The 24300-nt window shown below is 51.5% G+C and overlaps 9 protein-coding genes across 9 annotated transcripts; 6 read left to right on the top strand and 3 right to left on the bottom strand.

Moving 5' to 3' along the window:
* Positions 1-564: 564 nt before the first annotated feature.
* N7539_008154 (uncharacterized protein) lies at positions 565-2793 on the top strand (the record flags this gene model as incomplete). Its single annotated transcript, XM_056937754.1, has 5 exons — positions 565-697; positions 853-1345; positions 1442-1847; positions 1931-2138; positions 2216-2793. The coding sequence occupies 5 exons, from the start codon at positions 565-567 to the stop codon at positions 2791-2793; spliced, it is 1818 nt and encodes a 605-aa protein (XP_056786846.1).
* A 1160-nt stretch (positions 2794-3953) lies between these two features.
* ppmA (type 2C protein phosphatase PTC7) lies at positions 3954-5300 on the bottom strand (the record flags this gene model as incomplete). The annotated part of the gene is made up of 1 exon (XM_056937755.1): positions 3954-5300. The coding sequence occupies one exon, from the start codon at positions 5298-5300 to the stop codon at positions 3954-3956; it is 1347 nt and encodes a 448-aa protein (XP_056786847.1).
* A 622-nt stretch (positions 5301-5922) lies between these two features.
* On the top strand, positions 5923-7701 carry N7539_008156 (putative pre-mRNA splicing factor; the record flags this gene model as incomplete). Its single annotated transcript, XM_056937756.1, has 3 exons — positions 5923-5967; positions 6120-6153; positions 6209-7701. The coding sequence occupies 3 exons, from the start codon at positions 5923-5925 to the stop codon at positions 7699-7701; spliced, it is 1572 nt and encodes a 523-aa protein (XP_056786848.1).
* A 641-nt stretch (positions 7702-8342) lies between these two features.
* Positions 8343-9191, top strand: N7539_008157 (J-type chaperone JAC1; the record flags this gene model as incomplete). Its single annotated transcript, XM_056937757.1, has 1 exon — positions 8343-9191. The coding sequence occupies one exon, from the start codon at positions 8343-8345 to the stop codon at positions 9189-9191; it is 849 nt and encodes a 282-aa protein (XP_056786849.1).
* A 1712-nt stretch (positions 9192-10903) lies between these two features.
* On the top strand, positions 10904-12616 carry N7539_008158 (uncharacterized protein; the record flags this gene model as incomplete). Its single annotated transcript, XM_056937758.1, has 1 exon — positions 10904-12616. The coding sequence occupies one exon, from the start codon at positions 10904-10906 to the stop codon at positions 12614-12616; it is 1713 nt and encodes a 570-aa protein (XP_056786850.1).
* Positions 12617-14959: 2343 nt separating this feature from the next.
* On the top strand, positions 14960-16003 carry N7539_008159 (tellurite-resistance/dicarboxylate transporter family protein; the record flags this gene model as incomplete). The annotated part of the gene is made up of 1 exon (XM_056937759.1): positions 14960-16003. The coding sequence occupies one exon, from the start codon at positions 14960-14962 to the stop codon at positions 16001-16003; it is 1044 nt and encodes a 347-aa protein (XP_056786851.1).
* Positions 16004-19216: 3213 nt separating this feature from the next.
* N7539_008160 (RNA 3'-terminal phosphate cyclase-like protein) lies at positions 19217-20540 on the bottom strand (the record flags this gene model as incomplete). The annotated part of the gene is made up of 2 exons (XM_056937760.1): positions 19217-20451; positions 20513-20540. 2 exons carry the CDS (start codon positions 20538-20540, stop codon positions 19217-19219), a joined length of 1263 nt encoding a protein of 420 aa, XP_056786852.1.
* Positions 20541-20766: 226 nt separating this feature from the next.
* N7539_008161 (3-hydroxyanthranilate 3,4-dioxygenase) lies at positions 20767-21492 on the top strand (the record flags this gene model as incomplete). The annotated part of the gene is made up of 2 exons (XM_056937761.1): positions 20767-20798; positions 20946-21492. The coding sequence occupies 2 exons, from the start codon at positions 20767-20769 to the stop codon at positions 21490-21492; spliced, it is 579 nt and encodes a 192-aa protein (XP_056786853.1).
* Positions 21493-22171: 679 nt separating this feature from the next.
* On the bottom strand, positions 22172-24214 carry N7539_008162 (CAP-Gly domain containing linker protein BIK1; the record flags this gene model as incomplete). Its single annotated transcript, XM_056937762.1, has 1 exon — positions 22172-24214. The coding sequence occupies one exon, from the start codon at positions 24212-24214 to the stop codon at positions 22172-22174; it is 2043 nt and encodes a 680-aa protein (XP_056786854.1).
* Positions 24215-24300: the final 86 nt, after the last annotated feature.

Raw genomic sequence — 24300 nt, forward strand, 5'->3', positions numbered from 1 at the left:
GACTCAACGGCTTGAATGGGATACTCGCACTTTTCAAAGTGCACAGGAGTAGTATCGTTAAGACTCAATCGCTTGCCTGCCTTTGTCTCTTCGGAGCGTCCTAGTGGAGCCGTATCGCTGCCTCGGGCCACAGTGCCACACCTTCAAGCCAAAAGCGGCTGGGTAGTGTGAGACCGTGATCTGTTGCGAGCGCTGACTGGGCTGAACACCCGTTTCCTTCCTTTAGAGGACCATTGTGTTGTTCTCTTTGTACCTCTCGACCTTCTTCGATCTCCGGAGGTACCGTCACTTATTATTCTATCACGCCGAGACCCCGGGACTGAAGCGGTGGTGAAGCTACCTGTCCACGTTGTGGCGTCATTGCCTGTCCGCCGCAGCCCCCGTTTCTCAGGACCCCAACGCGTCCTTCCCGCGAGCCGACCTGCGCGATTCTTTACCCTCTCCACATCTTTCTCACCCACCTTCCCCTGCCACCCAATTCACACCACCAACATCCCACGACACCATCCCTGATCATTCAACTCTCGAACTTCATCATCTGCGAACACACTGGTCTCTTCAATCATGGCCGACGAGACTCCTGTCGCTGCCCCTGCTGAGGCCGTTGACCAGTCCGAGCGCGAGGCGGCTGCGGCCAGCGACAAGCCTACCGACCAGGAGAATGAGAACGTGACCACCACCGAGGAGAAGCCCACCGGTAAGTCTTGATGTCTGGTCCAATGCGCCGCATTACTGGTCAAGTGCCCAAGCTTCCCAAGTTATGGTGAAGCTTTCCGGTCATGGTCAATGCATGCGCTTCTGTGCGACCGCAATCCAGCTAACCTCACCGGCCGCGGCCGCGGCCCTCTCCAGACACCACGAGCGCAAACGATGAGAAGAAGGAGGCCGAGAACGGCACCGAAGAATCCAAAACCTCTGGCGACGCCGATGAGACCAAGGATGAATCTGCCGCTCCGCCCGCTGCTGCTGATGAGGAGCAGGCTGATGGCGCCGAGACTGCTGCGCCAGAGGCCAATGGCGCCCCGGCCGCTTCCAAGAAATCCTCCAAGGATCGTCGCCGCTCCAGTGGTGTCGGTGAAAAGTCCAAGCTCAACAAGCGCAAGTCGATGCCTAAGCTCACTCAGTTGAATGTGAAGCCTGGCGAGTACTACCTTGCGCGTCTGCGTAGCTATGCGCCTTGGCCGTCCATCATCTGCGATGAGGAGATGCTCCCCCCTATCTTGGTCGAGAACCGTCCCGTTACCGCGGCGCAGCCTGATGGCACTTACCGCGCCGACTACGCAGATGATGGGAAGCGGGCTCACGAGCGGACTTTCCCAGTGATGTTCCTCCAGAGCAATGAGTTGTAAGTTTGGAACCTTTTTTTGAGTCTTCTAGGCGGCAGAAGTCGGTGGCTACATTGGTGACATGAACGGCTGACATGTTTGGATTTTCCGTGCAGCGCTTGGATTCCTAACACTCAGCTCACCCCTATCACGCCCGAAGAGTGCAAAGACGTCCCCGAGAAGGGAAAGGCCAAGGGTTTGATCGCGGCGTACAAGGTTGCCGCGGAGGGTCACGACTTGGACTACTTCAAGCAGATGCTCGCCGACCACGAGGCCGCCATCCAGCAGGAGATTGAGGAGGAGGAGGCCGCTGAGGCTGCTAAGGCCGCCGCCAAGGCCGAGAAGGAAGCCGCAAAGGAGGCTGCCAAGGCCGAAAAAGAAGCGGCCAAGAAGGCTACCAAGAACAAGCGCAAGAGCAAGGGAGCCGAGACCGACGTTGAGATGGAGGATGTTGATGACTCGAAGAAGGCCAAGCCTGCCTCTAAGAAGCGCAAGAACGAGGTCGACGCTGAGGCCGAGAAGGTGAGCATCACCCATCGAACGGGTGATCGAAGTTTTGGAGAATCGACCGTGGCGAGCTAACGCAATAAACCCCACCTACACAGCCTGCAAAGACTCCCAAGACCAGCACAAAACTCAAGTTGACCACTCCCAAGGCCCCCGCCGAGGAGAAAAAGACACCTGCGAGCAAGGCGAAGAAGGCCGCCACGAAGAAGAGCAAGGCTGCAGTTGAGGAGGATTCTACCCCCGAGGCCAAGGAGCCTGAGAAGCAGGTCGATCCCGAGGAGTTGCGAAAGAAGAAGGAGAAAGAAGGTGTGTTTTTACGTTGTCACGTCTCATTCTATGGCGCATAAACTCAGTGCGACCGCTGGCTAATTGTTATTGTTTAGTTCTCTTCCTCCGCCACAAGTTGCAGAAGGGTTTTATTTCCCGTGAAATGCCTCCCCAAGAGGACGAGATGGCCACCATGGTTACTTACTTTGACAAGTTGGAGAAGCACACGGATCTGGAAGTGTCCATTATTCGCGCCACTAAGATCAACAAGGTCCTGAAGATGATTGTCAAGCTTGACACCATCCCTCGTGACGAGGAATTCCAATTCCGCCAACGCGCTCTTGGTATCCTGACAAGCTGGAAGAGCGTGCTAGAGGCCGATGCCCCCGCGCCATCGGACAAGGAGGCCAAGCCTGCCACCAATGGCGCTGCCAAGGAGGAAGCTGCCGACACCCCCAAGGCAGAGACCGAGGAGGAGAAGGAGGGCGAGAGCAAGGCTGAAGCCGATGATACCCCGATGCCCGACGCCGATGCGGATAAGACTGAGCCTGAAGCTGCCGAAAAGGGTGAGGCCAAGGATGACAAGGAGACAGAAGAAGCAGCCGAGGAGAAGGCTGAGGACAAGGCCGAAGAGGAATCGGAGCAGAAGGATGATGAAAAGACCGAGGAGAAGACCGAAGAGGCAACGGAATAAGTATGCCTCACATTGCTGTGGAAAGGAAACAAAACAAGACTACAAACCTCGCTTCTACACCTCTTCCTCAAATTTCTCTCTGATTCCTAACCATCACACCATGCTCATGCTCAAGCTCACTCATCTCCGACGCGGTGGCTCTTTTCAATCGCTCATGTTTCCCACGATTCGGATCGAACCTGGTTTGTGGAACTACAGTCCAATTTTGATGTTCAAATTTTTTGGTGATATCTCTCTTCCGACTCTGTCTTTGTCCTCCCTGTACCTTTTAAATTTCTCTCTGTTAATCCTCTGGCGGACGATATGTCCAGTCCAAATATGTTTATTTGCTTGTCTTATTATTTTCACTCTTGGTCAGTAAATCCCTCTACGATGTACCGTGGCTTCGGTTCGAGTCCTGCAAGTGAACAATTCCAGCTACAAGCATGGACTGCCGTTCCCCGACAGCGTAACGTAACCCGACCTAGGGCTATCGTTCTCCTTGAAATGGCTCACGTCCAGTGAGTCGGAGAGACGAGACGAAACCTAATCTTCCATCTGGGTGCGTGCGCAAAGCCTTCGTTGAAACCGCGTACCCAGTTGAGCAGAATGTAGACCTTTCAGGGCAGAGAATCTTCCAAGGTTTTCACATGCGTTGGATAAATGTCCCATTGCATGTGATACCCTTTTCCGTATATATCGAGGGGGACTTGGAAGGTGCTATCTACCAAGGTTGGTGGAATGCGTCCGATCTCCTGGTCGGTTTTAATTTGCGTCTGTTTGAATGATATACTTTTTTGAACGGGAGATGGTGTATGTTCATGAGTTTTTGGCATGAATTGTATGTGCGACGAATGTCATTATCCATGAGATGGTAAATACTGAATACTGAGCATGGTATGTTTCCTCCGCCGATCGCAGAGGGATGGGAGTTTGTTTTAAACCGCCCCTTTCACGAATGAAGATTGGAAGAAGACTAACGCCTCTATATGCAAGATGTTCATGTGGCCGCAGGAGACCCTTGTTGCGGCCCGAGAAATTTCCCCAGGAATGAAAGGGAAGGGGGGAGACCAAAGTAAGAAAACGAAAGGAGAGAAGATAACAGGGACCAAAGGAGAAAAGAAAGAAACCTTGGAAGATATATATATATACAACATCGCACGAAGGCAGCAACACCCCGTTTACTTGTGCGCGACTTGATTCTCATCAACGGCAATCATGACCAAAGCGCAGATGTCATCGACTTTGCCGCCGCGGTAGTAATCGCCCGGGTAATAACGCTGCGCTTCTTTGGCGAAGGGTCCATCGCGACGGAAATCCATACTGGCCGCTTTGGCTTCTCCGGCGATGGAGGCCGCGAGAAGGGACTGTAATGTATAGACTGATTCGAGAGTCTCGTGTTCTTTGTCGGCGGACTTGGGGGGAGGGAATGCGGAGGCGAGGCCACCGGGGACCGTGAGACTGGCGATTTCGCGGGAGATTTTCACCCCCGAGTCCTCGGTGGCTGTCCATGCCCCTGTCATGACCATCCGGGTGGTGACGATCTTGAGGATGTCCTGATTGTTTAAATTGTCAAAGACTCCGTCTGTAGCTAGGATGAGAACGTCTCCGTGCTGCATCTGGACGTTGGTCACGGCTGCGTCCTGGGGTGTGTCCTCTAAGAAGGAACCTCCGAAGACGGACGCCTGAGCACGCATCTTGGGAGGAATCACACTGAGCTGATACGGGGTGTTGAAGCCATGCGTCTGCGGGACGGAATAATGGTGTACGGCCGCAAGACGAAGCAACACAGACCCCGAATCACCTAGATTCGCCAACTCCACTCGTCCATCCGTCAGGCCAACTCCCACCGAGGCAGTGCTCCCTCCAGCCTTGATCGTGGGATCTTTGACAACCTGGTCATATCCTGCTTGCAGGAGCTGTTTGGGTCGTAACCTGTCCGCAGGTGAATCCCATGTCAACGCCGACTGGGCCATGTAGCCACATAGACCGTGTGAAAAGTCCGCCGGGTCGACGCGGGATTCGGTCCAGCCACCTACGCCGTCAGCAACAGCAAAGGCGACAGCGCCGTCGGTGTCTGGGTGGCCTGAAACTTTGGAACCAATCCGGCTGACAAAGAATGCATCTTCGCCGCTATCGGGGCGATTGCGCTTGCGTACGCTGGGACTGGGGTCTTTCGAGACCCCGATCATGTCTGATTTTGCGGGATCGAAATGGTAGACATTTTTGAGAGGGTGGAAGCGGCGGCCTTTGCCGGTGGACGAGACGGCAACTTTATATGAGATCCGGGCTGAGGAAGATGAAGGATTGGAGAATCGGCCGGGAGAGGAGTGGAAGGATCGGGAAGAGGTGGTATGTAGAGCGGATTTGCGAGGTTTTGACGCAGAACATGGCAGTGAGTGTCCGAGAACAGAGAATGAGAGGGTATCGCGACTTGAAAAGCAAACGCCCTGGCGGAACAAGCCTGATAGTTGTTGCAAGTTGCAGGTGGAACTGCAGACCCTGGAGGGCACACTTGGCGAGATCATGGCCGGGGACAGAAGGTCACGGCCCTTCCACGAACATGCGCTTACAAGCACATCGCAGAGAAGAAGATGTAAGATGAGAAAGATTCGAAAACCGGACCAGATGGGACTGGCCAAGATGGGTTTTGTCAAGAGTCTTATAGAAAAGTTTGGAGCACTGCTGGCCGAAGCGGATGAGAGACGCATTGCTTATCGCTCTTTGACCGCCTGGCGTCATTCGGCGTGGTCTTTTCCAGTGTTCTGAAGAAAGGTCTGGTGGTACAGTAATGATACTCAAATGAAGAACACCAGGCAATGGAGGGATTCGAATTGTCGTCGGAAACCTAAATTCGAGCCTGCCGACGTTCCAGATTTTTTTTTGTTGCCCCCTCCCCACTCCGTCAGAATTTAGCAGCATTCACCTGGCGCATATGCATGGTGTTTTAGGTGCGGTTTGGAAACTTTGCGACGCCGAAAGCTCTTGGCTTTTCGTTATCAATTCTGCCGCCCGCAACATCATCCACCAAGGTCCATCTTTCGAGCTCACTTTGCAGTCCAAGCATTGCACAAAAGGGAAAGGAGAGAAAAAGGGGTGTCTCTTGACCTACAATCGACTGGAAGAGATCTGAGCTCTGAATCTGCCAAGATGATGCACCCTTCGCGACAAGCGTATGTTGAGGAGGCGGCCGAGGTAAGCAATTTCTCTTGACAGCGCGACTACGCCCGTTGTCATCCAAAACTTTGCGCCTCGATTGGGGAGCGGTTGGAACAATTATTGGATACACAGCAAAAATACTAGTTCTCCGTGTGCAATGGACACTAATATATGCAATGCCTGCCTAGGAGATGGACACGGGCATCGATCTGGCGAACATCCGTAAGCAGTTTCCCTCCTGGCCCACTTCTTCCCCATACTAAATATGCGACAATAGCTCTGGATACGGACTATGAGATGCCCGCATCAGCGGCGGGCATTCCCTCAGAGCGAGCATCCGCCATCCATGCACAATTCGAACGAAAGCGACGCGCCGCCGCCATGGTGGTGCCGACAGACGATACCCGGGTGCGGCAACGGCTACGAGAGCTCGGCGAGCCCATTACACTCTTCGGTGAAGGCCCTGCAGATCGACGAGATCGGTTGCGTGAGCTGCTGACCGACCTCTCGGATCGACGAGGTGACGGGGATGTCGAAATGGAAGAAGCAGAAGATGAGGAGGAAGGCGAGCAACAGGAGGAATTCTACACGGAGGGATCCGATGCGCTTCTAGAAGCTAGAAGGGCCATGGCTCGCTTTTCGCTTCCCCGCGCCAAGGCGAGAGTCGCACGATTGAAAGAAGAGTCTACCATCCCACTGCGGACGCACATAAAGCACCGGAAGGCCGTCAAGGAGAAACTCGGAAACTTTGATCTTTACGGTTCACAGATTGCGGGTGATCGGCCAGTCAGTATCTGTCGATTTGCACCGGATGGCAAGACAATCGCGGCTGGAAACTGGTCGGGTGATATCAGGATGCTGTCTGTGCCAAATCTGGAGGAAAAGGCAAACTTGAAAGGCCACACTGATCGAGTCGGAGGCTTGGCATGGTTCCCGGGATCAACGTTACCTGAATCTGGCGTCTCCTCTTCGAGCGTGAATCTCGTGTCCGGCGGTGGTGAGGGGAATATCAACTTTTGGTCCCTGGACTCGAATGAGCCTCTAGCCACTCTCTCTGGTCACTCGGGTCGAGTGTGTCGCACCGAGTTCCATCCATCGGGCCGCTATGTGGCGTCTGCATCCTACGACACAACATGGCGACTGTGGGACGTGGAGACGACGACAGAACTCCTGCTACAGGAAGGCCATTCGCGAGAAGTCTACACGGTTGCTTTTAACAACGACGGATCATTGCTAGCCAGTGGTGGCTTGGATAGTATCGGTCGCATCTGGGATTTGCGCACAGGTCGCACCGTGATGATCATGGAAGGGCACGTCCGTGAAATCTTTGGCCTGGACTGGGGCGTCGACGGGTACCGAGTGCTCTCCGGCTCGGGTGACGGATGGGTGAAATGCTGGGATCTTCGCCAAGTGCGGAACATTGGAGGCATCGGAGCGCACAAGAGCGTTGTCTCTGATCTTCGATGGTACAAGGGTCTTGAATCCGCCTCCTTCTTGCCCACAACCGAGGCTTCTAGCGGACAGATGGACGTGGATAGTACCCCGGCAACTCCTAATCCCGCGGGGATCGAGCCCAAAAAGTCCGGGACTTTCTTTGTGTCCAGTGGCTTTGACAAGAATGTCAATGTGTTCAGTGCTGACGACTGGTCTCTGGTAAAGTCTCTCAGTGGGCACTCGGGCAACGTTCTCTCTACCGATATCAGCGGTGATGCGCAATGGATTGCGAGCTGTGGTCATGACCGGACGGTGAAACTTTGGGGCATTGAGTGATGGGCCGGAAGTAGATCACTCTGAGAACTTATCTATCAGTTGTATGATATAAAAGACTTTGGCCCTAATCTCGGCAGCTGTGTAGAGACCAGCATCCATGTGTTCGTCAGTCTCGTTCAAGGTATCAAGCCAGACAGCCGACGTATTCCATGGTCAAGAGCAGCCCTGGCTGATGTGCGGAAATGGGAGTATATCCGCCCCGCAAACGACATATACCTTGCCTGGTCGCTGGAAGTGGAAGAGCCCAGGAATTTTGCTTTAGTTGAGTACAGCACTCTTAGGATTACTGAACGAGCGACACATATCGCTTATACCTATTAACAGTAGGTGTCTATCTAGGCGAGGACTGGGAAGAATTGTGTATGGAATGTGTACATATGTCCACATCAAAAAGCGACAATGTAATTGTACACACTACACAGTACGCAGTGTGTACTACACACTACACACCCCCCAAGTGTACTCCGCGCTCTTTACAACAGGCCCGCTGTCCCAGCGATGGACGTGCGGATAAGTGCGGAGCCGCCCGAATTCTGCCCGGCAATTGTCCCAAGTGATCTCCGTTTCGAATTAGAGCCGATGACGCTGGACTTGACCGGACTCTTGCCACAAATAACATTCACCACCGTCATATATACACAATGGGACTTCGTGCTCCAAGTCTGGCACGACGCCTGTCTCGAACTTCGACACCTCGGAGTAATACAGCACTCGTAACACGCCGATCCTTGACCTTTTCCTCTGGTCGCGATGCGTTGAGCTTCAACCAGCTTCGGACCGCCGAGGCTGTCGCAAAGCATGCCCGCAACTTGACCGCAAAGCCGGTCTATACACCATCAGGCCCGCACACGCGACGGACAGTTTCGACGACGACAAAGGCATCAACAGAAGACCCCTCCACTCTCGCCGGAGCCCCCGATACCACAAACCACTACACAATTTTCCCCCAGACCCTCCCCGCTGGGCCCCCTCCGCACTCACCGTTCGAAATCTCCGTTGCTGATCTGCGCCGCGAATTCCTCCAACTCCAAGGAGCCGTACATCCAGACAAGTACCCCTCCGGCACGGACAAGCAACGCGCCGAAGCGCTTTCTTCCCGCATCAACGAAGCCTACCGGACTCTCTCTGATCCATTACAGCGGGCGCAGTACTTGCTTCGCGAATGGCACGGCATTGATGTCACGGCCGAAGATGGATCGGCGAAGCATGCCTTGGACGCTGGGACCTTGATGGAGGTGATGGAGGTGCAGGAGACGATTGAGGAAGTGGGGGCGTCGGCGGACGCAGAGGTTCAGATTGAGGCGTTGAAGGATGAGAATGAGGAGCGGATTGCCGGTTGCGTGAAGGCGTTGGCGGCTGCTTTTGATCGGGGAGATGTTGAAGGTGCGAGAGCCGAGTGTGTCAAGTTGCGGTTTTGGTATAGTGTCGGGGAAGGGTTGAGGGAATGGGAACCTGGGAACACGGAGATTCGGTTGATGCATGGTGAGTAGATGAGTGTCCGGCTGTTGTGGGCTGGTGCTCAAATGGCATTTTGGGCCTTGTATAATCACCGCATATTAGATATTGGGATGTCAGTGTATTCCGCTAGAGTCACGAGAGAACTTTTTTCTCTCACTAAAATGTACCATCGATGCCGAAAGTACACTATTTCTCCAGATACTGCTGCTATGATTGTCAGGATTCAACCTGCAGCTGGAGTATATCGGGACCCTTGTCCTGGAGATATGGCCGAGGTCTCTTTGGTGTTCCCTTGATGGTCGAAATGTGAGGGCTAATCCATCAAGCAGCTGATTTCATCTCGATCATGGGAACCCAACTTAAGTCGTGAGGGTACAGTATACCTCAATGGACCAGTCACCAGCGTCCTCTGAGCGCGATGAGTACCTATCAGCCGCTCCTAATTCTTCTAGCTGCACTTTTATTCGTTCTATTCAAAGCTGGCTGACGGTCGCCCCCGATCAGGTGCTGTTTCGTGACCCGTGAAAAATGAAGCTGCAACGCTTCACTTGTAAAGTCGGTCTATCCGATGCTCATTTCAGGGCGATCGGCGTTAATCCCTTTATCTTGATGCTTTTTGCTTTCAACCAACGACGGTATTGCCTGATTCATCCTTTTAAGTGCCATGGAACACAAAAACGATCAGATGAGGCATCTGGTTGGCCACATGGTCTTGACTCGAAGCCTGTCTTTCGGAGGCGTAGACCAGGCGATTGGGCACGAACGACAAGAATTTCAAGGCTTGGCGCATTGATTGCCGGCCCAAACCAGATAGAATGAATGAGCAAAGGATGAAATACGCTCGGTTATGAGAGTTGCCGTTCATCTGGATGACAGGCCTTATGCTTAATTTCTAGATCGTCGAGTGGGAGTATGGCAACTCTCATCTCTAGGCGTTGCGACGTTCGAAGTAGTTGGGAAAGTGGAAACAACGAAATCAAAGTGCGGACATGGAGGATGCAGAAGTTCCATGTTTGTACACTACCCAGTTATTCACGATCAAGTCATGCGACCAAGCACGTCCCAGGCGAGCTATCTGGTACCTGACTCGGTGCGAGATGAAATTCGAGTCAATCTGTCGGTCTGTTGGTGAGGCGTTGGCGCAGATTCCAGAGGCTCTATGGATGGTTCAATCTAGTCCACCCATCATCGCCGCCCACGTTGCATGTCAAAAAGGTAACAAGATGCCTCGCTTATCTTGGCTTGACGTCCAAGATTGTACGGGGCTATCTTATCTGAGTTGAATTAGTGGATTGACAGATCGCCTTGCCTCGAAACGAGGTGCCTGACTGTTGGCTGCTTCGAGTATTAAATGAATGTGGTCTCTGTCGTGGTGGACGCTGGGAGTCAGTGTAGAGAGAAAGGCGTCTCCAGTTGTTTTATACTATCCTGGCACATACCATCAGACGAGTCAAACGCACAGGGGCTGATACTCATGGAGTTTCGCGACTTTAATAGGTATGCATTCCCCACTACATCTGGGTGTTCGAAGGCTTGCAAGAAGCAATAACCCTTGATAGCCAGCTTCAAGCATCACCTGGTTACTGAAATAATGTGACGACCGCCGGCTAATCCAAATAACCTACTTTCCCCTCACAGCATCATCCACTCTCCCTCTTTCACCTTTCTTGTCGGACCGAAACACACCAAGTTAACCATTCAGTCTGGACTCGCCCAACATGTTTCGAAGCCTTTACACAACTTGATGAACAATGGTCACACTAGAGAATCGAAGCATCGAATCGCCGTCCTCGAGGACGAAGAGGTGGAAACCTTTGTCGCATTTTGCGAATATGCGTATACCGGGGACTACAAGGTGCCTGCGTTGCCGGAATCCACGGTCAGCGCAAGTACGAAAGTATCAGCACAAGCCCCGAAACAACAGCATGATGTTCAGTCTGAATCGATAGAGAGTCGAAGAAACTCGGTGCTCTCATGGCGAGGCACCTATCGCACTGAATCATTTTCATCCGCGGCTCTACCACTTGTGCCGTCTCCGCCACCAGAGAATGTGGTTGAGGATAACGGTGAAACGCATGGACTTCAGGATGATCCTATACCCGAGAAGAATGGGTTGGAGGAAGCGAGTGAGGGCAATTCTCATGAAGTGGTGGAGGACCGTGTTGAAGACGCTGCTGCACCAAGTGAAACTCACGATCCTGTGAGCGATGAACAGCTTGTGGCCCATGATCGACCCGACGATGAAGTTGAACCTGAAAACGCGACGGATTCATCCGTCCATTTGGTTTCAAGCCATGAGATCGAGCAAGTGACAACAGATTCGGGTGAACGTGCAACACTTGAGGATGCTCTTCCCGAAGAGCAGCCCATTGAAGAGCCGGAATATGTGTACACGCCAAAGAAGAGCTCTGCGAAAATGAGGAAGTGCAAGAAGACATGCCAAAAAAAGTCTCATAAGCACCCTTTGGAGGATAAGTGCCCGACTAGCTTGACACCTCCATCAACACCTCCTTCTCAAAGCGCAGAGCCAACAATTCTGGAAGAACTTGTACCCGTGGGGCAATCTGAGCAAGAAGCTGCTCTGCCCGAAACACCTGATCCGGAATTCGAGGGGCAGAGAGCAGAGGGCACATTGGCTGAGGCTCAGCCTGAAGTTTCAACTCCCCGGGCACAGTCACCATCAGCATCTGCTATCGATGAACCTAGATCTCCCGAGTCAGTAAGATCGCAATCGACAAACAAGGGATTTTCTCGCTCAAGTCCATCACCGGCACCATCAGTGAAATCGACGTCGGTATCGACCGCACACCAGGAGACCTCCTCGGACAGACCAATGCTAGACATGTCTTTTGCAAAGCAGCGTTTTGAGCCATTCCGACACACTGCCGGACTGGATCTTTGGGGTGATTTCAAGGCAATACAATACGAGGATGAAAATGCGCCGCCCGCTGCCTCTTCAACATCGCAAGCTTGCACTCCGCCCTACCTCACTTTCCACGCCAAGCTCTACGTCTTTGCCACGCGATACCTCATTCCAGCTCTTGCTCAGCTCTGTCTCCGCAAGCTACACGCAGACTTGGTCCAACTACCTCTCGATGAAACTATCGGTGATTTGGAGCCAGCCGGAGCTAACAAGTTCCATACTTCCGATGCCCAGAGCTTAGTCTTGGATCTCTTGCATTACGCATATACCAAGACCACGAGACTCGAACCAATAAGTCCAACTTCTGCCACCCAATTGCGAGAGAACGAACTGCGACGACTTGTCGTGCACTATGCTGCTTGTCGGGTCAAGGAGTTGGCGCGGTGGCATGCAGTCAGTGAGAGCGGGATGGCGACACCTGTGGTGACAGGGCGCTATACGCCTGGAGCGAAGCAGGCCAAGCCCATGAGTATGAAGGCTTTGCTGGATCAGACACCTGAGCTGGCGAGTGATCTTGTGTATCGTATGATGTGAGACCGGATGAAGGGCATGCGAGCGATTAGTGGTTGATGCTGGTGAACATGAATCTTGGCAAGATTTGTGATTTTCAATGCTCGCGTTCATTCGCACATGGCCTGATGTTTCAGTAACGATTAAGTTGGAAACATGGACAATCGTCACTCTTAGAGACACTTGAAACTGGACACAGGGCAATATCAGAAAATGCATTTTCTTCACATGGCACGATGTCTTGTGTTTCGTATCCTTTCAGACTTTTGTGTAAGCGTGTACTTGTGTACGGTGTAGTCTACAAGCACATATCGGGTCAAATCTCCATCACTCTACAAATCCGGTCGTACGAATGATACCCCCCATAACCGCCCGTCCAGGCAGACACATATCCCGCACACTAATCAAAAAGAAAAGAGTCCGGCCAGTTTGGACCAAATTAGGGGACTCTCAGCACAGAATAAACCAAACATGAAGATTCCACTCAAAAATGATACATGTCACATCAGGCAACAGTTTTGAAAATTATGATCGAATCACTTCTTAGCATCGGCAATCTGACGTGGACGACGCTGGGGCTTGCTATTCTCGCGAGCATCAATGGCGATCATAAAACTCGCTGGCTGGTACAGGGATGATCATCTTGGCATCGCGGCTGTGAAGATAAGCGCAGTATTACTGCAGAGCTGTACTCGATCTGGCCCAGCTTCAGGGGTTACGTAATGCTGCTGCCCCTGGACCGGACATGGCAGCGAGAAGAGCAAGGTACACTGGTCTAATAGGCACCAGGGACGGTCGAACGAAACTTAAATTTAGACGCAACGCTGCGAACACCACGAAGGTTATGAGAATTCGTTAGTGCCTTATCTCTGGGTGGCTGTATATCGATCGTCGGGCATCCGTCATTTGTCGCAGGCTGCACTGGATGCTAGGTTTGGCTCTAGCCATTAGGGGGTGATCTCATGCCTCAAACGTTGTTCACTCTGTTCGTCCCGTTCCCCTTTTCCGGTTCACAGCCCCCCTCGAAAAGCTTGGCGGCGGGCCGACCGTCGATCATCGGGTCTTGGCGAGTTTCTCTCGGGTTCTCGCCATGCTCCTTTTTTAATTGAGTCGGCCCGATAAGACTGGTTCGTCAACAAGAAGAAAATTTCATGTGCTAGGATAAAGAAGTGAGGAGCATCGTAAAAGCCTGTGACTGCTTCATCAGGACGATATTTACATTGACTTTAGATCATCGATATCTCTTTCCAGTGCCTCGTATCACGCACAAAAACAATCTTAATCATATCTCGGCAGGCAGCACTATTAAGCGCTCTTCCGTTGCTCAGCGCATATCACATATTCTGTCAAGAGCCAAGAAATCTTTTTAGTATTTCGCGTCGCAAACTCCTGTAAATGCTCTGCACGAGGTGGATTCGGCCTATCATGCCCAGAGATCGATCCATGTGTTCTCCTTGCTCCACATTTCAGACTATTGACCCTTCATTGGAGCAAAGTTCTCTGAGGTGAAGTACTGAAGTCGATCTCTTGGCGTTTCATGATAGCGTGTCCCCGTCTCGAACTTCCAAGACTCTATTTCCAAGGTAACTACCTGTAGAGCTCTCATGTTGGCCTTGGCACTGATAAGCTCTGAGCTTCTGGTAGGTCTGTTGTGTGAGGTTTTGCATGTATTGTGGATCCCATATTGGGCAGCATGCTCTAGTTAAGCGTTTACTTCGTTTCAACATGGTCTCGAAACCGCTTGGGCACAATCTCAGAGTCGATACTTGCTGTATGTCTTGGCTGAAGATCCACTCATGAAGATCTACACTGCCATTGAACGACGATGATAGAGCTTTGTGGCGAAGTGGTTGATCTGGACATAAACGTAAGGACATAGCCCAGGATCCTCCCGAACCTTTGGGTCAGCTTTCATGTTCAGCTGAGATTGTGTGCGGCACGGCGAATACATAAGGTATATGCTGTACTCGAATTCCTACCTTGAACCCTACTCACCTCTAGTCCTTTCCATCCTTACTTTGGCTATTGCTTCTCATGATCGGAAAGAGTCTTCTGTGCATGTCAGATTTCCCATAGATTACTTTCTCTCGCACAAATTAAAGGCAATCATCTCTGGCTCTTCAATCAAATTGTCCGATATCACGAAACAGTCGTTCCATTTCTCTAAGCGAGTCAATCGTGATGTCCACACTGCAACACCCGGGCATGCTTGTGTCAAACAATCTCGAGCTACCACAACGCACAATCCGTACCTCTTGCTCAGAAACTACCATTACGCCTCATCACGAAGAAAAGCCATGCAACTACAGCAAGATATCATGGAGTCAACGCCTTCGTCACTTCACGTGGGCCTGGTATACTCTCACAATGAGCACAGGCGGGATAGCTCTACTCATCGCGAATCAGCCGAACACATTCACCGGCCTCAACCAAATCGGACTCGCCGTCTACATCATCAATCTCGCTCTCTTCGCTCTCGTCACCTCTCTGATGGTTGCGCGATTCGTCCTTCATCACAACTTCCTCGAGTCTCTTGCACATGAACGTGAAGGGCTTTTCTTTCCCACATTCTGGCTATCAATCGCAACCATGATCACTGGTCTTGACAAATACTTTGGCGACGACCCAGAACCTTCATTTTCCACGACCATGTGCGTTCTTTTCTGGATATACTGCGTCTGCACATTTACTGTTGCCGCTCTTCAATACTCTTACGTCTTTACCTCGATCAGCTACCGGCTCCAGACAATGATGCCGTCATGGGTTCTGCCCGCTTTCCCAATTATGCTGAGTGGGACAATCGCCTCTGTCATCGCCGCCCGTCAACCTTCCGCGACATGTATTCCCATTGTCGTGGCGGGTATGACCTTCCAAGGGTTAGGCTTCTGCATCAGCTTCATGATGTACTCACATTATATTGGCCGCTTGATGGAGTCTGGACTCCCTCATCGCGAACACCGGCCTGGCATGTTCATTTGCGTCGGCCCACCCGCCTTCACGGCCTTAGCCCTCATCGGCATGGCCCGTGGACTGCCCGACTCGTTCAGCGTGATGGGTCGACCTGATGACTCGGCCGATCGAGAAGTGCTCGAGATCTTGGCCCTTTCAGCCGGCGCATTTCTATGGGCGCTGAGTCTATGGTTCTTCTGCATTGCACTCATTGCCGTGGTGCGAGCTCCGCCAAAATCCTTCCACTTGAGTTGGTGGGCGATGGTATTTCCCAACACTGGGTTCACCCTGGCGACTATCACCCTAGCCAATTCATTTGATAGCAAGGCGCTGAAGGGTGTGGGCTCAGCCATGTCTATATGTGTTATTGCCATGTGGCTGTTTGTCTTTGTCAACCATGTGTTGGCAGTGGTTCGGCGTGATATTATGTTCCCCGGAAAGGACGAGGACGTAAGCGACTAATTTTACGTCTTGAGTTTCATTGCTCCTTGTCTTTCTGCTCCACATCTTCGGTCTTTTCGGTTCTTTCTGGCGTTCTGTTAGCTTGGTGAATCACCATTTTAGTCGTGTCTTTCGCATCAAGGGGCTGAGCGCGTGTTTTCATTTGAAAGGCGTTGGGAGGCTTTACGATTTCTGGAGAACTTTGCCCACTAGTTAATAGATTGGACTTTTGCTCGTGGTTTCTAAGTTTAAAGCGACTGTTTTCAGATTTCAAGACGATTGCCCCATCGACTCTTATATTGGATTTACAGCAATTGCAAACGTGATAATCGGAATATTGGGTTTCTAATACATCATATCTAGAATCAAGCTCTGCATGAATCCTTCATGAGGTGAGATGCCTTTATCATAATTCTCACTTTCCTAACTCACAGAGTTCCCGAGAGAATAAGGCACAGCGCCCAAGGTAGGTACGCGCTTGGAATAGTAACGAAGATGGGAGACGCCAACAGTCTACCTGCATTGATAGCAATCTAAAATAGGGTAAGGCACCTTATAGAGATGAAAGAATAGAAGCCGACAGCGGGAGCATGAACTCTGAGAGTATCACCACCCTGCTTGTTCAGACTGAATCAAGCAGCGAGGCAAACGGCCTTTGGCAAGAATTAGCACAATGTCTATGTATGATTTACGTGTTTTCGAACAAGTTTATTCATGGATCTCTTCGAGAATTTAGATCACCTAGACCGGCTAGGCCAGTCAACTGCCAATGCAATGTAGCGTTAGCTGGAGAGCCGGAATTACATTGGCCTGTTGGAGTATGGATAATAATCACGAACAGTATTATCAGCCCCGAGATCACTTAGACCAAGTGACGGAGACGGATTCCGACGATGGAGCTGCAATGGCAGGACTCGAGAAGAGAGCAATAACAGCAAGACTTGGGCAGATTTTGCAGACTTTGAGGTATCTGTTGGTGACTTTTAGTATCAAGAAAAGAGTCCTAGTCAGATGTCGATCTTGAAAGACGCAAGTAAAAGCTTTTATGTCAACTTCCAGCCTCGGAAACTCCCTTTTTTTGGAAAAAGAAAAAAGAAAATAAACAAAAGAAGAAAAAAATTTGCCAGCCACACTGGCTTGCACTTATACAGTGCCATGACACAAGTATCCGGACGATTATTCTACCGTGTATACCGTTGTGAAGGGTCATTAGCTCTGTCAAAAGAACAGCTGGAAAGGATTGGAGCTCCTGTCGCTTGATATTACTCTGGATCATTTCTCAATCAATTCTCAACAACTGAATAGTGGTAGAACAACAGCGCCGAATAATTCAAGTACTCGAAATATGAGAGCAATGCGCTGCTGCACAGCGCAATCAGCTCTCTAGGAAATTATTCCTTTCAGACTAGTTAAATTGTAGTGTATCTTGTACATATTGCTGAAACGTCGCAAACTTGCACGATATACCGGCGGAGCCGCAAAAAGAGCAGGGGAAGGTGTTTAGCGTGAAATTACCGGAGGCTTTTGCCAGACGCACATGATAATTGCTCGTGTACAGTCACATGGCAATTGCAGATATGTTGCGTGCTCACACAACTTCTTTCTGGATGTGAAGGTCTGGACTACGGCATCCTCATGGAACTAATTTTGCACGTTCGTTTGGCCCATGTGAGAAGCGACAATCGAAATGATTATCATTCACACGTGTATATATGATACCGAACCATATCTGACTCACTCGCAAATTCTACCAGCTCCCTGTACACATAGATTTACCACTGCTAATGCTGGGCTGCTCCTGAACACAGGAGGTCTTTGAGAGCTCTACTTGACCGCTGAGGATCATTCCTGGGCCATCAGCACCCATGGCTCTCATGAACAAAAGGGCGAATATCGAAATTCGCTCGTATGGAATGATTGCCTTCGCACTCGCATCGAAGTGTCACTCGCATCGAAGTGTAGGAAAAAGAATCTCTGATAGAGACCAATATCCACGCGACGACTGGTTATGTCAACGGCCGAAAATGAATTCAAATGATCGGGGGCCTATTGCCTAACCCCGAAATGCTGTTCATTGTAGATGTTTAACGATCTTCCCAGCACCCATCCTTGTCACACGGTATGCTCTACACTGCTTGTCAGTTCTTAAATAGTAGGGACGTTGGACTTGGAAAGCAACGATGGCATACATCCCAGCGCATCGACAGTGCGCGAGTCCTCGTTGGAACGGGGCGCCATCGGTGTTTAGTGGCCTTGCCATGGAAAAGGTTCAGGGACACCACGGCAGCGAAGAAGGTTGAGCGCATCCACCGAGGTCATGCGGAAAAAGAGGCCTCTTGACGGGAAATGAAGATTGAGAGATAAACTCTTATGTGTTTGGATATCTGGCAAGTCAGTTGGACTCAGTAGAATCCCCATGGACCAAGTAGCCACGCTAGTGAGCAAAACCGTTCCAATCAAAGACAACAGTGTTGATGTCCATCGCATGGACATGGATCATATCGACCATCGCATTGATTCCATTCGGCAGAGCTTGATGTGTAACGCAGATTTGTCGCCGCTTGTGTGGAAGTGGCATGAAGAATACCACGGCACTAGAGGTCATCTGGACACAGTCCATACATGCAAAGATTTTGAAACGATTCGCGATTGGGCTCTTGCACATCAAGCGAAGCATTTCAATGCCTCAGTACATGTCCACGACCTGCTATCTGAATGATGTAAATACACAAACGCAATTTGCCATCTGTTCAGTTTGGAGACTCTGACCCTCTGGGCAGCCTTGTACGGATCAATTGCACAGACCGGCGCATTACAATATTGAGAGGTGGACCCTGTGTTCAAAGTGATCGCTCACCCATAAGTTCCGTAAAACTCAATACCAGATAGCAAGACGGCAGGTATGAATCCAGCTTAAACTACTCTGATTTTCAAGGCTTCGGTCATGTCTATGACACGCCGATAAGAGGCAACAAGCATGTAAAGATATTTCGAACACGTTGATCATCTCATCGAATATTTTCTACCTATGTACACACCAAAACACCTTGACGACCAACGGAGAAGTATAAATACACTTCAGCAATGCAGGGGAGAAAGAAGAAGACATAACGCCGGGTATCATGACGGTCCAGCGATGAACCAAGATAATGCAAGACTTTTTTTTTCGTCCAAAAGCAAGGACAGCGGGAGAGACACCGAGTATATCAAAATTTAAGGACCGCTTTTGATAAATTAAGCGACTTTTCGGCCGATGTTACCGATTCCGCGCCCAACGACACTGACAATCACATCGCCATCCTCGTTCTCCCCAGCCGCGTCACGGATACCCCAACCAGGGGCACCGAATTTGGCCAAGTCACGCGCCAATTGAACGGTGTTAGGATCGGCGATAACCTCACGTCCTACCTGCAGACGACCAACATCTTCAGACCCCATAGTCATCAAAGTCAGCATGGTGGTGACTGCTGCAGGAGCCACACAACCGCCCTTTGAGACGGTCTCCAACAGTTGGAAGGCGCACTTTCTGCCGATATCCTCGGGAGCCTCACCACCAGAAGGCGGAGACGCAACGTCGGCGGAGAAAAGGCAGCCGGTAGAAGACTCAGCGACAAGAGACAGACCGAAGCCGAGTCCGATCTTCTTCTTCGCATTGGGGTTGCTCTTGTCTGGTGCAGGAACGAGAGGTGCCGATGAGACATCAGAGAAGATATAAGTATCCGGGCTGAGCGGGTTGAGAATACCACGCGCAGATTCGATCATTCGGGCGTTGTTAGAGCCTGATACACCCACAGAGTACGCAACACCTCGCACGCGTTTGATGCGACCAGCGTTCATGAGGTGCAGGGTCTTGGGAAGGCGAATTTGGTGTCCGAATGTAAATTGCACTTCACCACCACCACCGCGACCGTTGGGGCCAGGATTCGATCTTTTCAGAATGCGCAATTCCACGTTGTTGAACATGCCGAATTGATTATAGAGGGGAAGAATCGCGGTGCGAACGCTGTCGACTGACATGTCACCCGTCGGGGTAGCAGAAGTGATCACACCGGAGCCAGTGAAGAGAACTTTGAGCGGCGATTTGGAGAATGGTGCAAGCAGACAGAGAGGAATCAAGAAGTAGCTCAGTCCACGACTGCAATTGGAAGGAAGTTCATGGTGAATCACTCCGCCACTGGCGCCAATGCCGCTCGCGCTGCCAGTGATCAAGCCGGGCTTGTAAACCAGAATGGTACCGGTGTACGAAATTTCCATCTCAGAGCCATTGGTAACAGCTTCGAGCAATCGAAGGAACGAAATCTCATGTGGCGCCAAGCCGGGGTTCGTAGGCGAGGATGAGCGAATCTGCGAGATGTGTACCGTGCGACCAGTCAGGGTCGAAAGTACAAGTCGATAGACAAGGTTGTGATGCGTTGTAAATCGCAGGGGGGTTGAGATGTCGTGGCCATCTTGTGTGGTTGCTGTGATTTCTACCTTCTTGAAGCAGTCTCCGCATGAAGCTCGGCCACATCGAAAAATGGAAAAATTGACGGGCCCAGGTTGATCCGTTCCGGGACATCGGCATAGCTCCGAGCGGTCTGGACCTTATCTCCGCGAAGGGGAAATGAGCGTCACCGATTACTTATCTGGCGGCTCTGTAATCTGATCCGCTGCTCTCTCATGATGACAATTCGATCAGATCTCTAGGCTTCTCACTCATAAAGTCTTCCGAACTTTTGTTACCCGTCTTGCGAAACGCTTTAACCGACCTCTTTTACAACACCAGGCGGCGACCACCTTACGAAATGCTTCCCCCAGCCCTCAACATCCCAAAATGGTACTGCTCTTCCTCCATTCGATCCCCCGCATCGTTGATAATGACCCCTCCGAGACTTATTACAAATTCAATCCATCTTCCTGAAGCGGCGATGCATGCTCAATACGCCAATTTTCAGATGTAAATTCTAACATCCCACATATCCAGGCTCGAAGAAAACTCCCACTTGCTCCAGCCCCCCGTCAACAACTACTGCGTCTACCACCCCTCCAACCCGGCCACAGCCGGCTACACGGTCATGATCGTCGGCGGACCCAACGCGCGAACAGACTACCACATCAATACAACGCCTGAATTTTTCTACCAATATCGGGGCTCTATGCTCCTCAAAACAGTTGATACATCCACGACGCCACCTACGTTCCACGATATCCCCGTCCACGAAGGGTCCATCTTCTTGCTTCCCGCGAATACGCCACACTGTCCGGTGCGATTCAAAGACACAGTCGGCGTGGTCATGGAGCAGCCAAGGCCAGAGGATGCGGTGGATGTCATGCGGTGGTACTGCAGGGACTGCCAGGAGATTGTATGGGAGAAACGATTTGTGTGCACTGATCTGGGCACGCAGGTCAAGCAGGTTGTCGAGGAGTTTGCGGCGGATGAGGACAAGAGGACATGTAAGAAATGTGGGAGGATTGCTGCAGTGAAGTACGCAGAGGGGGATTTGGTTCAACCGCCAGCGCATCCTGAGTGATGAGTGGAAAGACTGCACATATGATATCGTTTGTAGTGTCGAGTCAAGTAGGCTAGCAAGGAACCTTGTTTGATGCCCAACTCAGTTCAGCCTGGTCTCGGGTCTCACAACTCCAATTGAGATAGGGTATGACACACCCTCGGAACATCCGTTGTCTCTCCCAGTGAATGCGTCAAACACCCTTATGCCCGAGGGGAACGCTTTCGAAAACATCAGTGCCATGCAGCGATTTGTCATAGTACGTGCTATACGGAAGGGCTTTTGCTCAAAGAGGGCGGCAAGTATGCACAAGGAGCTAGTCTGCACATTAGTCCGAATACGGGTCTAGATACATCCGAGCAGGTAATAAGAATCGGACTATCGAAGGGTTATAGACAGGCTCGAGAGCTTGCGCAAGTGATGAATAAGTAATACACAGATGAAAATGGACATATGAAAAGAATGCGTCAAGTGAAACCGGGAATTGCTGTCCACAGCTAGCGGGAATACTTGATCTTGCACATATTGCTCGATTCGAATGCAGAGCGCGGAGAAGAATCAAAAAAAAGGTTCTCATTAGGGACGACTGCCGCATCGCGGCTGCATGGCGATGTATGCAGGAATGGAAGAATCTCAGTTCTAGGTAGGCGCTTTCAATAATGACTCATTCCGCCAAGTGCGAAAGAACAGCGCTGTGAGATTATTCGTCAAATGGACAATCAATGCTCTCATGGCCATCTCGTTCGCAGAGTGCACACCATTTGGACTCATCGATCACCCCCGAGGACTTGCCGGCAACTGGAGCCATGGAGGAACCTAGGCCACCGATGCCTTTTAGACCCTCAAGTACCACGTCACGGCCCGTCTTCTGCGAAGGAGTGCTGGTAGCAGCTAAGCTTTCTGAAGAGGCGGCGTGGTGTAAAGTGGTTTTGTTATCCACCGATAGCGCTGCAGGTTGCTCCACAGGGGCTGCAGAACTGATCTCCTGGTGGCCTTTTTGTGCACCAGTGTTGTTAGCGGCCCCAAACATGCTGGTGCAATTCAGAATATCGTGACCGCCGGTCTCGCAAATCTCACACCACAGAGCGTCCTCGTCGGATGATCGTTCCGACTCGGGCATGGATGCGAGTCGTGGCTGGGATGAACTCGAATATCCACGATGGTGTTGACGCTGCTCACTGGGGGAGAGATCTTGCCAGTCGTTGGGTACTACTGTTCGATCCGAGAGGCGGTGGGCGTGATTGACAGCAGTGTTGGGTTGAACACTACTGGATGAGTTGGAGGGTTTGTGGTGTGGTTTCGGCGAAAGAGTCGCCGTCGAGTCACGGTTGCGATCTTCGGCCGCGCTCAAGCGCAGCTCCTGCAACTGCTGCTCGAGCTCCTCAATGCGAGTGTCTTTGATGTGGGCAGTCACCTCAACTTCCTTGAGTCGCTGCTCCAGGTGGGATATTTGCTCGGTCTGCTCCTTATGAGTTTGCGATGCTTCGTTCTCCTGGGTGCCTGAGCCGCCAGGGTTGCCGCGGCTCAATGAATGAATGATGGCTTTCAACCCACGGATCTCGTCATCTTTCTGTTCCAACTCGTGTGAGATTCGCGGACTCTCACTTGCAGCTTGTGCATTTCTCAGAGCCGTGGCCGACTGCTCTTTCTCCTTCTTGAGTTCCAGCTTAGTCCTTTCGACCTCTCCACGGAGGAATTCCACCTCAGCCCTGGCCTCGGCTTCTCCTCGCCGTGCGTCCTCGAGACCTTCTTCCAATTCTGAAACCAGCTCTTCCAATTGCTTGAGCTGTTCGGCCACAATTTCAACGTCCTCACCGCGATTTTGAAGCTCGTTATTCTGCTGCATGAGCTCATCCAGGCGCTGTTCATAAACCCGTTCCGTCTCGGACGCTGCAATCTCCAATGTGTCCAGCGTGCTTCGGAAATCCGCGCGATGACCATCAAACTCGGCGGTCAACTGTGCAATGCGCTCGTTTCTTTCGCGAAGCTGCGCCCGAATGTTGAGTGCGTCCTCTCCCTCCAATTCCTCCATGGTCCTTTGAAATTCGCTCAATGTCTTTGACTGTTCATCCAACTGCCGATCACGGTCCAAAAGTTGCCTTTCCAAGCTCTTGATATGGTCCTTCAATTCCTGAATCTCAGCCACAGAGGCCTGGTGGAAGTCCGACGGTCTGCTGTACGTTGACAGATTATCGTCCTCGATGCTGATCCTCGATGCTGGTCGGTCGGACAGTCGAGAGGGCGCCTTGACCGGACTGCGTGGGTAGCCATTCATATTTGAGGTCCGAGAAGCCGCAGATGGTGTCCGCAAGCCCGCCAGGCTCAGCTTCGGGGGCGAGGCCGTATGTCGCGGGGACTCGGGGCGAGGCAGAGATGGCCGTCGAATCCGAGGACGAGACATTGCTGGGCTGGGACCGACCGACTTGCTGAAGCTGGGCGGAGCCCGTCCGGGGGTAGTTGGAGGTGCAAAATTACCGGCCGAGGAAGATGGAGTTCGTCGCGTCACATATTTGGAGTTGTTCATGGGGACGAAGATTCCCGATCCTGGGATTGAAGTTGCAAAATACTTGCGTCCCTCGACATCGCCGCTGTTCTTGCCTCGCTGCGCATGTTCAGGGCCTAGCTCGATTCCTGCAAATCGGCCTGGCTTGCCCGCCACAGTGCCGAGATACTTGACTGTACCATACATACCTCCTGGCACATTCACCGTGTCGCCCACCTTGATATCGTCCATGATCGCCATGATCAGTCCCACGACAGTATGATGGGACAGTCAATTGTCACAGAAGCCCAAGGAAAGACTGTGAATGATTTCGCCGGACAGCCCCA

Source organism: Penicillium diatomitis (assembly GCF_028827545.1).
Source record: "Penicillium diatomitis strain IBT 30728 chromosome Unknown utg000012l_segment0_segment0, whole genome shotgun sequence".
NCBI classification, from domain to species: Eukaryota; Fungi; Ascomycota; class Eurotiomycetes; order Eurotiales; family Aspergillaceae; genus Penicillium; species Penicillium diatomitis.